The 15,793-nt window shown below is 42.4% G+C and overlaps 1 protein-coding gene across 4 annotated transcripts in view; it reads left to right on the forward strand.

The window, feature by feature from the left end:
• Window positions 1–15,793, forward strand: part of LOC123771692 (cadherin-86C) — a 129,566-nt gene that overhangs the window by 60,930 nt on the left and 52,843 nt on the right. For 3 of the 4 annotated variants that reach the window (XM_069313353.1, XM_069313355.1, XM_069313354.1), the window contains 2 exons: window positions 9,648–9,868; window positions 11,666–11,743. In XM_069313353.1, coding sequence (XP_069169454.1) covers window positions 9,648–9,868; window positions 11,666–11,743 — 299 coding nt within the window. Of the gene's footprint in view, window positions 1–9,647; window positions 9,869–11,665; window positions 11,744–14,410; window positions 14,609–15,793 lie in introns of those variants that run through there. The other variant, XM_069313356.1, reaches the window with a different exon arrangement.

Genomic DNA, 15,793 nt, shown 5'->3' on the forward strand with positions numbered 1-15,793 from the left:
GTGACGGGCTCACCATAGCCCGTGCTGCTTGGAACTCTTTGTTCCGAGTAGCTGAATCTTGATGAACATCTATCTTATGTATTCATTCTTTACCTGAAGTTGTTCCAGAATGGAATGAAACGTTGTAGAAAATAATCCTATATTAATTGCTACTATAGTAACTTTACCGTTTAAGTTGATACTGACATATCTTACTTATCTTAATGCTGACACTAAGAAAATAGTTAAAAGCTTAGAAAACTTATACTATAAGATCAACAATGTTGTCATATTAAATCATTTATATATATATATATATATATATATATATATATATATATATATATATATATATATATATATATATATATATATATGTCGTACCTAGTAGCCAGAACTCACTTCTCAGCCTACTATTCAAGGCCCGATTTGCCTAATAAGCCAAGTTTTCCTGAATTAATATATTTACAATAATTTTTTTCTTATGAAATGATAAAGCAACCCTTATCTCTATGTAAGACGTCAATTTGCTTTATTGGAGTTAAAATTAACGTAGATATATGACCGAACCTAACCAACCCTACCTAACCTAACCTAACCTATATTTATAGGTAAGGTTAGGTTAGGTAGCCAAAAAAAGCTAGGTTAGGTTAGGTTAGGTAGGTTAGGTAGACGAAAAAACATTAATTCATGAAAACTTGGCTTATTAGTCAAATCGGGCCTTGAATAGTAGGCTGAGAAGTGCGTTCTGGCTATTAGGTACGACATATATATATATATATATATATATATATATATATATATACTTCAACTCAGAACTTTGTGAGTAATATCATATTCTTTGAAAGTCTGACTCAAGGGGGGTAACTGAGACCTTAAAAATGACAATCATTTGGTCTTAATCTAACAGCCCAAGCTTGAGGTAAATACAGCAAGACATATGCGTCTCGGTTTATAAACTTGAATTTACTTTAATTCTTAACTCTTCGGGGAATTACAGCATTTTTGTGTGTGAGAGAAGAATAACGGAGGGGGCCATCGTGACCCTAGTGGGACGTAGGCTTCAGCAGTGAGTATTTTCCTTCTGATTAATAATATTCTTGGCAGAATATTCTCCTAGTGCAAGATAAAAGTCCTTACTTTACGCCGGTTATATAAATGTTTTACTTCGTGCCTTGACTTCACTGTTATCACTTATATATAAGCCTAAAAAGTCTTGACTTCGTTGTTATCATGTTTAGATCGCGTTGCCTTCTATGCTATAATTTCGTTAATTTCTTCACGTCGTTTTCTTTAGGTTAAGTTCTTGTCAATGTCACGTCCTGATCTCGTTGTCCTTAACGACCCAGGTCCTTATTTTTCCCCGTCCTCGCTCCAAACGCCTCACTGAGCTCTACCTCGGCTATTTTAGGAAGGAAAATGGTCGCCTGACATGGATGAAGGACAGGGAATTTTAGTTTATGGGTAACTAGGATAATTTTCATATTATTTCTCGCGTTGGGGGGGGAGGGTCTGATATGAAATGAGGAAGATTTGACTATTATCATTTGTGTAGGGATTGGTAAGTGACTAATATATATATATATATATATATATATATATATATATATATATATATATATATATATATATATATATATATATATATATATATATATATATATATATATATTAATTATTTATACCTTTGGTTAGGTAACTGAATAATTCAAATGCCACTTATTTGTTATATTGTTCAATATGTATAATACAAGAGAACAAAACGTTTGTTCTGGGGTGTAAGCTGATATCTGCTCATGATTGATTAACCCTATCATATATTTTCTTTAAAGATCTGCTGATGTTATACTAAGTATACTTTCGAAATTAGTTTGCAATAAGATTTTGAAAACACATACTTACTTTGAAGATATAAATTTAAGAATATTGTAAGAGACTGAAGATTCGCGTGGGAGAGGCAGCCAACTGCCCTCTAATTGCTTAAGTGGGCGTTTTTCCTTTTATATTTCCCAAACGTCTATGTTTTTTAAAGTAAACTAAAAATATTACTATCATTCGTTGTGTAGCTTTATATGAGTGCGCGTGTGAGTTTACTTACATAATTAATTGGTGAACATCCTTGTTTTGTCCTATTATTAACATCGGTAATATATATGAAATTATACTTATAATTGAAAAAAAAGCATCATCCCCCCCCCCTCCCACATTCTCTCTCTCTCTCTCTCTCTCTCTCTCTCTCTCTCTCTCTCTCTCTCTCTCTCTCTCTCTCTCTCTCTCTCTCTCTCTCTCTCTCTCTCTCTCTCTCTAGTAGACCAACCACCGTAAATAATCACTACACCACACAAATTACCTAGCACCGCACAGCGGCTCCTCACCACAATAGAGTATACTAGAGGCATAGGGGAATCGAACAGATCAATATGACGTTCCCGGCATTGTTCGGTAACTACCAGTGAGTTAGTTAACGCACAATGAGGCTCCTGGCAGTGTTTGGTGGCTACTGGCATAGTTCAGTGGTTACTGGCATAGTTCAGTGGTTACTGGCATAGTTCGTTGGTTACTAGCAGTGTTTGGCGGCTACTGGCATAGTTAGGTGGTTATCGTGTTCAGGTAATAAGGAAAAGGATATTCTTTGTTTACTTTTCAATTCCCCCCATAGTATCTTATATGTCGCTGTCATATCCCTCCTTCCTCATGGGGTGGTTATGTCTAGTTTCTTCAGTCTTTCCTCGTAGCTCAGGCCCCTCAGCTCAGGAACGACCCGAATTAGATAGTTTTGATCCTTTGTCAGTTTTGTCTTGGGCTTCGAACGAAACCCGAAAGATGGCTGGCTCAGTTGAACCTGTTCTCAGTAAGGTTCCCTGGTTCGTTGCTCCCACGGCACGGTGGGACCCGTCTGTGGTGGGGAGGAGGTTGGAGGTCTAACAGGAGCATGTGGAGGATGAAGGAGCATGAAAGTCTACAGAAAAGAAATAAACTTTTCAAGTTAATTCTAAATTTGTTTTGTCTTTGCTCTTTGCTGGATGGGGTGGGAGGGGGGGGGAGACACAGAGACAAGTACACACACACACACACACACACACACACACACACACACACACACACACACACACACACACACACACACAGTTCTTGGAATGTATCAAAGCAGCTTACACAGTCGTGAGACTTCGCAAAATGCGAAAATATCTGGTGGTCCAGATGGCAGTTACGGATGGGTTGAGGCGGACTGGGGATTGGTTGATGGTGACCATATCATCATGTTGACGTCCCCCCCCCCTCCCTTCCCTCCCTCCCTCCCTACCCCCCTCCATCAACAGTCAAGGGGGGAGGGGGAGAAAGATGGAATGCGAGGCTGGCCGTCACTACCCCGCCTCGGTCATCGTCTCAGTACTCGAAAAAATTATAAATTGGTCTCGTGCAGTTAACGGTGCCTCTCGCTCTGCCCCCCCCCCCCCCACACACACACACAGCCGGTTAACTGGATTCAACTTTACTCAACCCGATCCTTCCTTTCCCTCGAACCCTTTCTTTTCTGATGCTTCTTTCCCCTTCCCTTTTCCTTCCTTCCTTTCCCATCCTCTCCCTTCCAGTCTCCTGGCCACCTCGTCGGTGTTCAGACCCGTGGTGGGCCGCTCTTCGCAATTCATGTGAGCATTTTGTTGACACGAAAATCGGTGCCCTGCCTCTCCCTCCCTCCCTCCCTCCCTCCCTCTCTCTCCCTTCCCTCCCTCTCTCTCCCTTCCCTCCCTCCCTCCCTCCCTCTCTCTCTCTCCCTTCCTCCTTCCCTCCCTCATGTTTCCAGGATTGATGTACAGTGTGTAGCACGAGAGGTAACAAGCTGCACTTTCCTGCACTCTGTGAGATTAACCTGCTTTTCAAATTATAATTTCTCCATTTCTACCCTAACAAGCAAGTTAAAGATCAACCCAAGCTTCGTCTTGAAGCTTAAGACGAAGTTTAAGCCTCAAGCTCAACGCCTTACGCCATATTGATTCTCTGTCCACAACATTTATGTTGTGGACAGAGAATCAATTCACAGAATCAAGAATCGATTGATTATTGATTCAGAGAATCAAGAATCAATCTGATTCTCTGTCTCTCTCTCAAACCATATACACTGATGGTTTCCTACAGCTCCCGACGAGCACAGCTGAAAGGCAGTTATCCTGACAATGATTGCTTGTGTTTCGAGTTGAAAGTCGACCATACAGATATCTGGACTTCTTCTCTTCACACCCAATTACTTGCCATACTATTTGCACTAAAATGTGTACAAGTCTCTAGACTTGACACATTTATTTTAACTTATTCTTCATCCTCCTTAATTGCACTCAACTCTTTAAGACGCAATTGTAACATGCTCGTGTCTGAATCTACATACAAATACAACACAATTATTAATGATGGTAATAAGAGTTCATTTCCTGTGGATTCGATCTCATGTTGGCCTCTGAATGCATGATAGAGTTTATGCGTTAGCCAAAGCACATTCAAAGCAGTTGATTTATAACCTTGAATGACTATAAACAACCTGAGAACAATAGTACACCAAGAACCACAATAAAATATTGTAGATCTCAGACAAAGTGAAATCTACAGCGACAGTTCCTCATCTATCATCACACTATCATGCAAGAAGAGCCACGCCAGATCCACATGGATCGTCCAATATGGTCATCAGACACCTAAATGGTACTTCTGCGCGGCTCAACATTACATCCTAAACCCACGTAGTTGACAGGAAAGTGACGATGCTTAAGAGGTAGGAAAGTGACGACGTTTAAGAGGAAGGAAAGTGACGACGTTTAAGAGGAAGGAAAGTGACGACGCTTAAGAGGCAGGAAAGTGACGACGTTTAAGACGAAGGAAAGTGACGACGTTTAAGAGGGAAAAAAGTGACGCAATGATATCTAGGTCCGTCCTGGACCCTTATCAAGTCTTGAACACACCGAAAAGTCGTCACTTCCTTTCTTTACAGACATATCGACCGGATGTCTAAATGTTTTCTTGCATATCTATGGCTCATCTGCGTCTGTAGCATACATCTATGGCCTCCAGGGCAACTCATACCGTGAAGAAGTGTTTCCTGGCATCTCTCCTCTCCACCTGCGTCTTCAGTTTCCACCCGTGTCTCTCTAGTCTCTCCGTTTATCTATATTAGTATCCCCTGAAGACTAAATCTATGTTAGTATCCCCTCTTTGTCCACTCTAGAATTCTCTAGGTATCTCATACGTTGTCATCATGTCTCTTATGGTTTATTTCCTCCTAGGTTGTAAGATTTAGTTCTCTCTCTCTCAGTGTATCTTAGTCCCCTTAGTTCTAGGACCAGAAATTTCTCTAGTTTCATTTTTTTTTTAATGTAAGGACTCCTGGCAAGTTCAAGTTTAAGTAAGTTTATTGAGACAAGAAAAAAAAATACATCTCAAAGGGATAGAGTAGCTTAGGCTATTTCTATACCCCCCAGCTCCTGGCAAGGACTGCATGTTTAAGGACTCCTGGTCAGATGGTCCGCTAATTTCTTGGGATCGATCGTAACTTCTTTTGAAATTATGTCCTCGTCATTATAATTATATAACACAGTCATTATATTTGCCAGCCTTTCATGCACCACTGATGTTATCTGGTGTGTGTGTGTGTGTGTGTGTGTGTTGGTAGATAAAATAATTATCGCTGAAAGACATCGTTTAATTAAAGAAAAAAGTGTATTTGGATGGTATTAACTAATTAGAAAAAGTCTTAGAACCAAGGACACAATAATAACATCAACTGTTATGCATCAGTAAACGCTTATCTTTTCTGTGTTAAATTTAAGGGTAGTAATTTAAAAATTACTACCCTTCTCGACGACAAAATTAAAAACATATTTGGTAGTCTTGAGCCTGTATGTATCGAGATTTTCATAAGTGTGTGCCCAGGTTTAAGAAGACCGTACCCAGGTTCCATAAGACCGTACCCCAGGTTCCATAAGACCGTACCCCAGGTTCCATAAGACCGTACCCCAGGTTCAGTAAGACCGTATCCAGGTTCCATAAGACCGTACCCAGGTTCCATAAGGGCGTGACCAGGTTCCATAAGACCGTACCCAGGTTCCATAAGACCGTACCCAGGTTCCATAAGACCGTATCCCAGGTTCCATAAGACCGTACCCCAGGTTCCATAAGGCCGTACCCTGGTTCCATAAGACCGTACCCCAGGTTCCATAAGACCGTACCCCAGGTTCCATAAGACCGTACCCCAGGTTCCATAAGACCGTACCCTGGTTCCATAAGACCGTACCCCAGGTTCCATAAGACCGTACCCAGGTTCCATAAGACCGTACCCAGGTTCCATAAGACCGTACCCCAGGTTCCATAAGACCGTACCCAGGTTCCATAAGACCGTACCCAGGTTCCATAAGACCGTACCCCAGGTTCCATAAGACCGTACCCAGGTTCCATAAGGCCGTACCCTGGTTCCATAAGGGCGTGACAAGGTTTCTCTAATTTTATTGCTGTCACACATGATGGAACTCCCTCTGGTATGACAAGTGAATATATGTTTAGATCTTAATTTATCGAGTTGCTAAACCGCTGACCTTCATTCACTCTCTCTGCCAGTCGTGAATGAAGGTTGTAAATGAACAATTAGTTAAAGTACAGGTTAAGAAGAGTTAATGGATTTTGTTGTTAATATTATTATGAACTTGTGATGGCAACATTGGGAGTGGGCGGAGCTAATGGTGTGACGTCATTGCCTGCTTTTAAAGCAAATATTTTGTGTTTATATCTATAAAAGACAATGTCTGCCAGTCTGTCTGTCTGTCTGTCTGTCTGTCTGTCTGTCTGTCTGTCTGGACTCCTGGAGTTGGCCTCACCCAACTTTTCATGATTACACGTGGGGAGGGGCGAGGTATGGGAGTGTTGTAGGTCAGTTAGGGACGGCCCCAGTGCCACGCTTTAAGAAATATCGGCTCATATAGCGACTCCCTACGATTTTCATCAAGTATGAAATCGGGGATTTGTTTTCCGGAAAGATGTGTAGCAGTTTTTTTTAAATGTTATTAAAATATCTGAGACAGACGGGAAAAGAGGAAAGAGAAGTAAGGTGGAGAGGATGGGAGAGGAGAGGAAGGTGGGGGAGATGAGAATGGGGATAGGGAAGGAGAGGGGTGAGAGGAGAGAAAGGATAGGGAAGGAGAGGGGTGAGAGGAGAGTAAGGATAGGGAAGTAGAGGGTCAGAGGAGAGTAAGGATAGGGAAGGAGAGGGTGAGAGGAGAGTAAGGATAGGGAAGGAGAAGGGTGAGAGGAGAGTAAGGATAGGGAAGTAGAGGGGTGAGAGGAGAGTAAGGATAGGGAAGTAGAGGGGTGAGAGGAGAGTAAGGATAGGGAAGTAGAGGGTCAGAGGAGAGTAAGGATAGGGAAGTAGAGGGGTGAGAGGAGAGAAAGGCTAGGGAAGGAGAGGGGTGAGAGGAGAGAAAGGATAGGGAAGGAGAGGGTGAGAGGAGAGAAAGGATAGGGAAGGAGAGGGGTGAGAGGAGAGTAAGGATAAGGAAGGAGAGAGTGATAGATAGAAGGTGATGTAGTTTACACAGTATATAATTTAGTCTCATCTTTCACCACCTTCAGAGAACGGTGTTGCCATCTACGGGGCTATCAATATAAAAGAACCTATATACCTCTCCGTTAAATTTAGAATAAATAAACCTAATATTTTTGCACTATGACAAGTAAAAAATGTCAGTATTTAATTCCATTAATCACGCATATAATTAAAAGTGGAGCACAGCACAAGGTTATAAATGTTGAAATATATAGGACAAGGTCATGTTAATTTATCCTTACCAGGCTAGATGCTTGTTTGGTGATTGTTAGAGTTGGTCTGTCTTAAGGACTCGTTAAGGGGACACCTATTGATGTTAATATTGTTGAATACTCACAGCTAGAAATAGGGACGAATTTAATATTACTGTGCCATTTCAGGTCTCAAACATCAAGTTTCAAACGAACGAGAGAGAGAGAGAGAGAGAGAGAGAGAGAGAGAGAGAGAGAGAGAGAGAGAGAGAGAGAGAGAGAGAGAGAGAGAGAGAGAGAGAGAGAGTGAGTTGAGTACATGTCGCATGGTCGTAATACCAGTAAATAAGTACGTATCAAGGGCCATATCTCAGGAGAAAACTGCCGGGATACACTGCCAATTTGCCTCAGCTTGACCAATAAGGAGCCAAACGCGGCTGACCTTGGCTTAATGAGCTCTCCTCTCGCGTTATACACAAAGCAATCGGCATTTCTCAACGACTTAGTTCAACTGGAAGTGACAATCAACACTGGCGCCGGCTGCATACCACCTGGATAATCAGGCATAAAAGCATTAACACGGATGATACTGGTCAAATAAGCTTCCGTAGAGTTACTATAATAGGGGAAACTCAACTATAATTTCCAAAGATCCACAACAGGAGCGGCAAACGTACCCGCTTTTGCGGTTGTGAGGCGTCTTTTGTCGATATAAAAATCGAACCCATGAAGATACTTGCGAGACTCAGAACAGAGCGACGCCAGCATGGAACAGAAACATATATATAGATGAATAATAATAATAATAATCAGACTTGATTGTCGGTTTTATGAACAGTCTCTCTGCGGTCACCGACCAGTTGCCGTGTCTGCTCAAGATGAGGCGATATTTGTGTGAAAGTTAATATTGACTTTTTATGTCAATATCTTATATAACAAAAAGTATTTTTAGTGTATTTTTGTTGAGTGGCCTTGAATATGTAACCTTTAGTTTTTAAGATCTGCTTATCATTGCATAAAATTGAAGTTTGTTGAGCTAAGATTACTTCTAATATTAATGTTTACAGGATTTACAGCTAAGTCCGCAGTCATAACAATAGTTGTGTATGTGTAATTCCAGAGTTATTGTGTGTGTGTGTGTGTGTGTGTGTGTGTGTGTGTGTGTGTGTGTGTGTGTGTGTGTGTGTGTGTGTGTGTGTGTGTGTGTGTGTGTGTGTGTGTGTGTGTGTAACCCCCATGATTAGCTATGTGACTGGTATATTTCTTCAATGCTTAGTAATCCTCACTATTTTACTTAACTTTTATAATAGTTTCTTAATGCCAGAGTTAACGCATCATTTGATCTTATGTAAAAGTTTCTCATTACTACAAGTTGTGTCCTTAACCTTCTTAATGAACTTTTTCTTGTTCTTGTGTTTACTCCATCTACGGATCCCTCACTTGAGAAGTAACCATCGGCCTCTTCCTCACTTATCACATCCTTATTTGTTCTTGCATTCTTCATTTATGCCCGGTGCACACGCTTTCCCACACTTATTCAACCTCTCCATCATTTTTTCCCACGCTGTCATTGTTTTCAATGTTCCATAAGACTCTCCCTCGTACTTTCCCGCGCTCCATCACACTTTCCCGCGCTCCATCACACTTTCCCGCGCTCCATCACACTTTCCCATGCTCCATCACACTTTCCCACGCTCCATCACCCTTTCCCATGCTCCATCACACTTTCCCACGCTCCATCACCCTTTCCCACGCTCCATCACACTTTCCCACGCTCCATCACCCTTTCCCACGCTCCATCACACTTTCCCACGCTCCATCACACTTTCCCGCGCTCCATCACACTTTCCCACGCTACATAACGGTCTCCCTCACCGTCTGACTCTGTGCCTCAGGGACCGACAGCGACATGGTGAGGGTGGAGTCCGACTACGAGTACGGCTACGTCTACCTCCGTCAGCGGATGAGTCTCCGCAAGAACTACACCTTCATCCTGACGGTGGCGGACACGCAGGGGGACATCACCGAGGTCTTCTCCCGCGTCATCCCCACCGACGGACGCACCGCCACCTCCGACATCTTCCTGAAGCACTCGGCCTCTGCTGTTGTTCCCGAGGTGAGGCTCTCTCTCTCTCTCTCTCTCTCTCTCTCTCTCTCTCTCTCTCTCTCTCTCTCCAGTTTTTGTTGTTTTTTCGTTATTGAACACATCTGTCTGATTATTCGATCGTCTGTTTATCCGATTTTTCGTTTAATCGATCGTCTGTTTATCCAATTTTTCGTTTAATCGAGCGTCTGTTTTTCCGTTTTTTTATTCCTTCGTCTTTGTATCAGATCTGTTTATTCTTGGGGTAATATGATGCTTAGGTGATTCATTTGGCGCTTGGGTGGCTAATTTAGTGTTTGGATGATTAATTAGTGGCTTGGGCGGTTAATTTGATGCTTAGGTGATTCATTTGGCGCTTGGGTGGCTAATTTAGTGTTTGGATGATTAATTAGTGGCTTGGGCGGTTAATTTGATGCTTAGGTGATTAATTTGGCGCTTGGGTGGCTAATTTTGTGGACATGTGGTCAATCAGATGGTCGTATGAATTATATTAGTGGTAGCGTAGATAATTTTATGTTTATATGAATTATTTTAGGGCTGTGTGGTTAGTTTGGCGTTTTAGTTGATAATTTGTATTTAAAAGGCTATAATTAGGTGATTGATTAAATTGTTAAGTGTATAGATTATTTGGTGATTTTGTGGTAAATTTCGCTACTTGGTGTAATTGGTTTTGGGACTTTGTGTTGATGTGTGTGAAAATATGTTTAATTGTGTGGTTCATTTGATAATTATGAGGTAATTTGGTGACTGCATTGCTAGTGAATAAGTTGTGTGGTTAACGTTGGTGAATGGTTAATGGGGATAGTTGGGTGTTTAAGAGAGACTAGTCCACCTTATCGTGGTTATTAAGGCAGGTATTTGAGCCTCAACAAATCGATGTTTTCTTTTAGGTGTTCTGTGGCATGAATTTGTGTGAGGATGGCATTAGCAGCATCGCGGCATGCATGCCAACCACTGCAGATTCTGCAGTTGAGATTGAGCACATATATTGAGCACATATGAAATATTGTTTGGTTTCGATCTTGTTTCATATATATGGGAAAGGGAGGTGGAGGATGATTCTCCACCAATTATGCGGAGACATACCCTCTATATTCCAACGAAGACACTTGCATGTTGCAAGCATTTGAACTACTACAAATAAACATTCTCAATCGACTTGAGAATGGTCCAGGACGGACCGAAACGTCGTCGTCCCTTCAATTTCTAGTGTGTGGTCTGGTCAACATACTACAAATAAAGTATGTATTGGGAGGAGGGAGGGCATTCACGTCTCTGAGGCGAGTGATCTCGGGGGTCATATGGGCACATTTTGCAAGCGTTGGGTATTAATAAGCTTCACCAGATGCTGGGAGAGGTTGGTATATTGGGTGCTATGATGCATTGTTGCAACATTCACCAGCCTGTCGGGAGCCGGTCGGCCGAGCGGACAGCACACTGGACTTGTGATCCAGTGGTCCTGGGTTCGATCCCAGGCGCCGGCGAGAAACAATGGGCAGAGTTTCTTTCACCCTATGCCCCCCCCCCTGTTACCTAGCAGTAAAATAGGTACCTGGGTGTTAGTCAGCTGTCACGGGCTGCTTCCTGGGGGTGGAGGCCTGGTCGAGGACCGGGCCGCGGGGACACTAAAAGCCCCGAAATCATCTCAAGATAACCTCAAGATAAGCTAAGAGCAAACATGTGTGACAGTGACGTTATTATTAGTCGTGAATGAAGGTCGACAGCCCCTAACATTAATCCCATTTAAATATATATATATATATCGAGTTAATTATTTAGGTAATTAACGTATTTATTTTTCCCCCCAAGGACGCTCGAGTGGGCACTGTGGTGACCTCGGTCATCGTAAAGAAGCAGCCGCTAAACACCCTCGAGTTCCTGATTCTGGTGAGTGTGCGTGAGGGCCAACTGATGTTGAATGTCAACAGACATCAGCTGATCTTGAATGTCAACAAAAATCAGCTGATCTTGAATATCAACAGACATCAGCTGATCTTGAATGTCAACAGAGATCAGCTGATCTTGAATGTCAACAAGGATCAGCTGATCTTGAATATCAACAAAGATCAGTTGATCTTGAATGTCAACAAAGATCAGCTGATCTTGAAATGTCAACAAAAATCAGCTGGTCTTTAATGTCAACACAGATCAGCTGATTCTCTGTCATGTGGGTTGCATCCTGGGAAAGGTCAGTAGTTGACCTAGAGAAGGGAGGACTTCGATAATTACTAGCCTAAATACAGGCTCCTTGTCCCCGACAAGAGGAGTTATATGTCGCTGAGAGCACCCTGGAACAGAAGTGGGATGGGTCACGGAATGCTGTTGGTGGCAAGGATGTGGACTGGGAGTGGTGGGCGGGGCTTGTGGATTGGGGGACTCCTATTGGTTGGAGCACAGCCAATAGAGTCCCGAGAACAATATTTCTCTAATTGAGGTTTTTGACGGGGGAGGAGCGTGCTCCGGGCTCCTAACTGGGGGGGGGGATTGTAAGAGGGAGAGGAGGGGTAGTAGAAGCCGTGGAGAGGCGGTGGAAGGGTGGTGAAGGAGAGGTGGATATGAGAAAGGTATATCAGCCGACGACCTGATGATCTCTAACATGATTGTGTGCTTCTCAAGGAGGAACTACTGATATATTTCAAGTTCATTCTGGATAGAGAGGAGCGGAATGGAATAGGAGAAGGCTCTCTTGCTACTCTCCACTACATCCCACTTAGCCTTTCGACAATTTATAAGCACCTTCAGTATATATATCGTGGTCTCTCACGCACACACACGCACATGCACATGTAGTATACCCCCTCCCCCTCCTTCCCCCCCCCCCCGTGACGAGTATACCTCCAGTATAGCAGCAATATACCAGGCCGGGGAGCCGATCATAACCACACGTCGCTATACCAACATTACTCTCACCAGGACCATGTATACCAACGAGTGAATATACACTCATTAGTGGTTATACCTCCATTAGTGGATATACCACAATTAGTGGGGTATACTCCCATTAGTGGGTATACTCCCATTAGTGGGTAATACATACGACCATTTGTGGTTATACCCCCATTGATGGTTATGTCTCGGTGGTTATACCACAATTCTTGTTTATGCCGATAATAGGATATATGCCAATATTTACCAGTGATCATACTCCATAGGATGTTTTGGTTACGTCGACTTTGGTTAGGTTAGGTAAAGTTAGGTTAGGCTAGGCTTAGGTAAGGTTAAGCTAGATGTAGGTTAGGTTAGGCTAGGCTTAGGTAAGGTTAGGCTAGGCGTAGGTAAGGTTAGGCTAGGCTTAAGTAAGGTTAGGTTAGCCTAGGTAAGGTTAGGTTAGCCTAGGCGTAGGTAAGGTAAGGTTACGCTAGGCCTAGGTAAGGTTAGGTAAGGTGTTTGGATTACGCTGTTTTATAGTATTAATTTCAACCAGCTGTCAGGCCTAGATACGTCCTGGTACATTAAAAAACTTTTTTTATCTTACTTAAATTACTAATACTTGCTGTTTAATGTTTGATTTAAAATGCGGTGTAGGTTAGCTTGAGTGTTTAAGTTGTGTTGGCAATTATTAGTATTTCCAGTACGTGGGTCAAGCATTTAAGGAGGTGGGATTTCGAACAGCAGGCGAACATTTTTCTGTTGTTCATTCTGTTCCTCTGTTCGAAATGCATTTCCGTAAATGCCTCGCCCAAGTGCTACTCGAGCCCGCAACCATTTACAATTGAGTGACAGTTGAGAGACGGGACCAAAGAGCCAAAGCTCAACCCCCGCAAGCACACCTAGGTGAGTACAGCCTATACTCTATAACTTCCTCAAGTATAATATTCATTTATATACATCACGTTAGTGAAATTTTGTGTGAATAATAATAATAATAATAATAATAATAATAATAATAATAATAATAATTTGTATTAAAAAAATGTTTTTTAAATGTAAAGTCCGTTTATATTGACGAATGCGTTTTTAGGATCGTTTTTCATTTCATATACGCCTTAGGCAGGGTTCCTGAGACAGTCATATTGTGTAGACACACGTGGGGATGGCTCACTGCTTGCTAATCAACTCTTGAGAATCAATAATATGAGCGGCCATACTTAATCAAAATATTAGGAGTCGTTATTCACTAATGCCATCTTCAAAACATGCGAGGCTTTACATAATTTGTTAATAGAACTGTTAGGATCTGTCTCCCTTATATCACAAAAAAGGTAAGATAATTACTGCTTAACACTAGTTTTGTAAAACTATTTAAAGAACATCATTATATAAAAAAATGTATTAATTACAATGCGGGGTATCGTACGTCAGGCTAGTAAAGACCCCTTCAGACAATTTCAGCCCTAAACATCCAACCGTTGCTATCATTTAATTAAAAGATAACTCGATATAAACTTTGCATTGTAAATTTATAGTGTAAATAGCATTTATACTATAAACTACACCTTACCGTAAATTATATCTATGTCACAAAATAATCAGAAAAAAATTCCTGGAAGTACGATCAGTTGAGCAGCCTTCGTCGCCCCGCTCCCCCGGGGAGGGGGCCAGAGAGCCCGGATCTATCACTAGGGATTTGTTTACATTTATCAGCTGGGGGTTAAAGAGCTAGGAATCTCCCTAGCAATGGCTCCAGCCTGTCACCACACGACTCGTGGAGGCTGGGAGAGACTACTGACTATCCAGGAGTGTAGGGATCGTGGGTGACCATGAAGTACAAGGGGCAAAATGAAGCAGTTTCGACCGCCAGTGGCAGAAGCGGTACGTTTCAACGTCTGGGAGACGGGTCTAAGACCTGGTTATAGTATGTTCCCTTCTACGTCATTGCTAGTCTTTAAACACACTAGACGTAGGTATCGACCCAGCCTTAACCTGACCTGACGTACACTTAACCTGACCTGGCGTACACTTAACCTGACCTCGTACACTTAATTTGACCTGACGTACACTTAATTTGACCTGACGTACACTTAACCTGACCTGGCGTACACTTAACCTGACCTTGCGTACACTTAACCTGACCTGGCGTACACTTAACCTGACCTGGCGTACACTTAACCTGACCTGGCGTACACTTAACCAGACCTGGCGTACACTTAACCAGACCTGGCGTACACTTAACCAGACCTGGCGTACACTTAACCAGACCTGGCGTACACTTAACCTGACCTCGTACACTTAATTTGACCTGACGTACACTTAACCTGACCAAACTAAGATTGTGTATTGTACAAGTTCATGCCGGAACAAGGTTTCCGATCCTCCTGATGCCTAATTATGTGTCAACACTATACACACGTGGTCACCATACTCTACGGTAATGTTATGTATAGTGTGAGTATGCCCGTGAGTATGCCCGTGTATTTGTGGGGGACTATTTTGCAGTATGTTGTGGTTATATTTGCAGTATGAGCCGTTTACGAGTATGTCTGCTTATATTCCTTGGTATATGAAGGAAATTTAGTGTTTGATATAGATTTTCTTCGGTTGGTTGGTATAATTTTTGGGACAGAAAGCCTGTGTGTATATACACTTTAAGCTTGTATATCGAGGTCCCCTCCCCCCCCCGTAGGTCGAACTACTGACCCATCTCCACCCAGCCCACAACAGTTGCCTAACTCAAAGTGTTATTACCAGGTACTTACTTACTGCTAGGTGAACAGCGGCATTAGGTGAAAAGAAAGATGCCCGGCCTGGGAATCGACCCGGATCCCCGATTGAGAGTCGTGAACAAACATAATTTGCTTAAGCTTCAACCCTCCATAGGACTAATACCCCTATTCCCCCCCCCCCCCCGAATAATTGATCTTGAGTACTGCATACGTCGGCCATGCGTACATTGTTCACTGGGTGACGTAAAACTGCGTCACATGCGTAGTTAATGCGTCACGAGGCTCAGTAACTGCGTCACAAGCGTAATTAATGCGTCACGAACCTCGGTAACTG

Source organism: Procambarus clarkii, chromosome 75, assembly GCF_040958095.1.
Source record: "Procambarus clarkii isolate CNS0578487 chromosome 75, FALCON_Pclarkii_2.0, whole genome shotgun sequence".
Classification (NCBI taxonomy): Eukaryota; Metazoa; Arthropoda; class Malacostraca; order Decapoda; family Cambaridae; genus Procambarus; species Procambarus clarkii.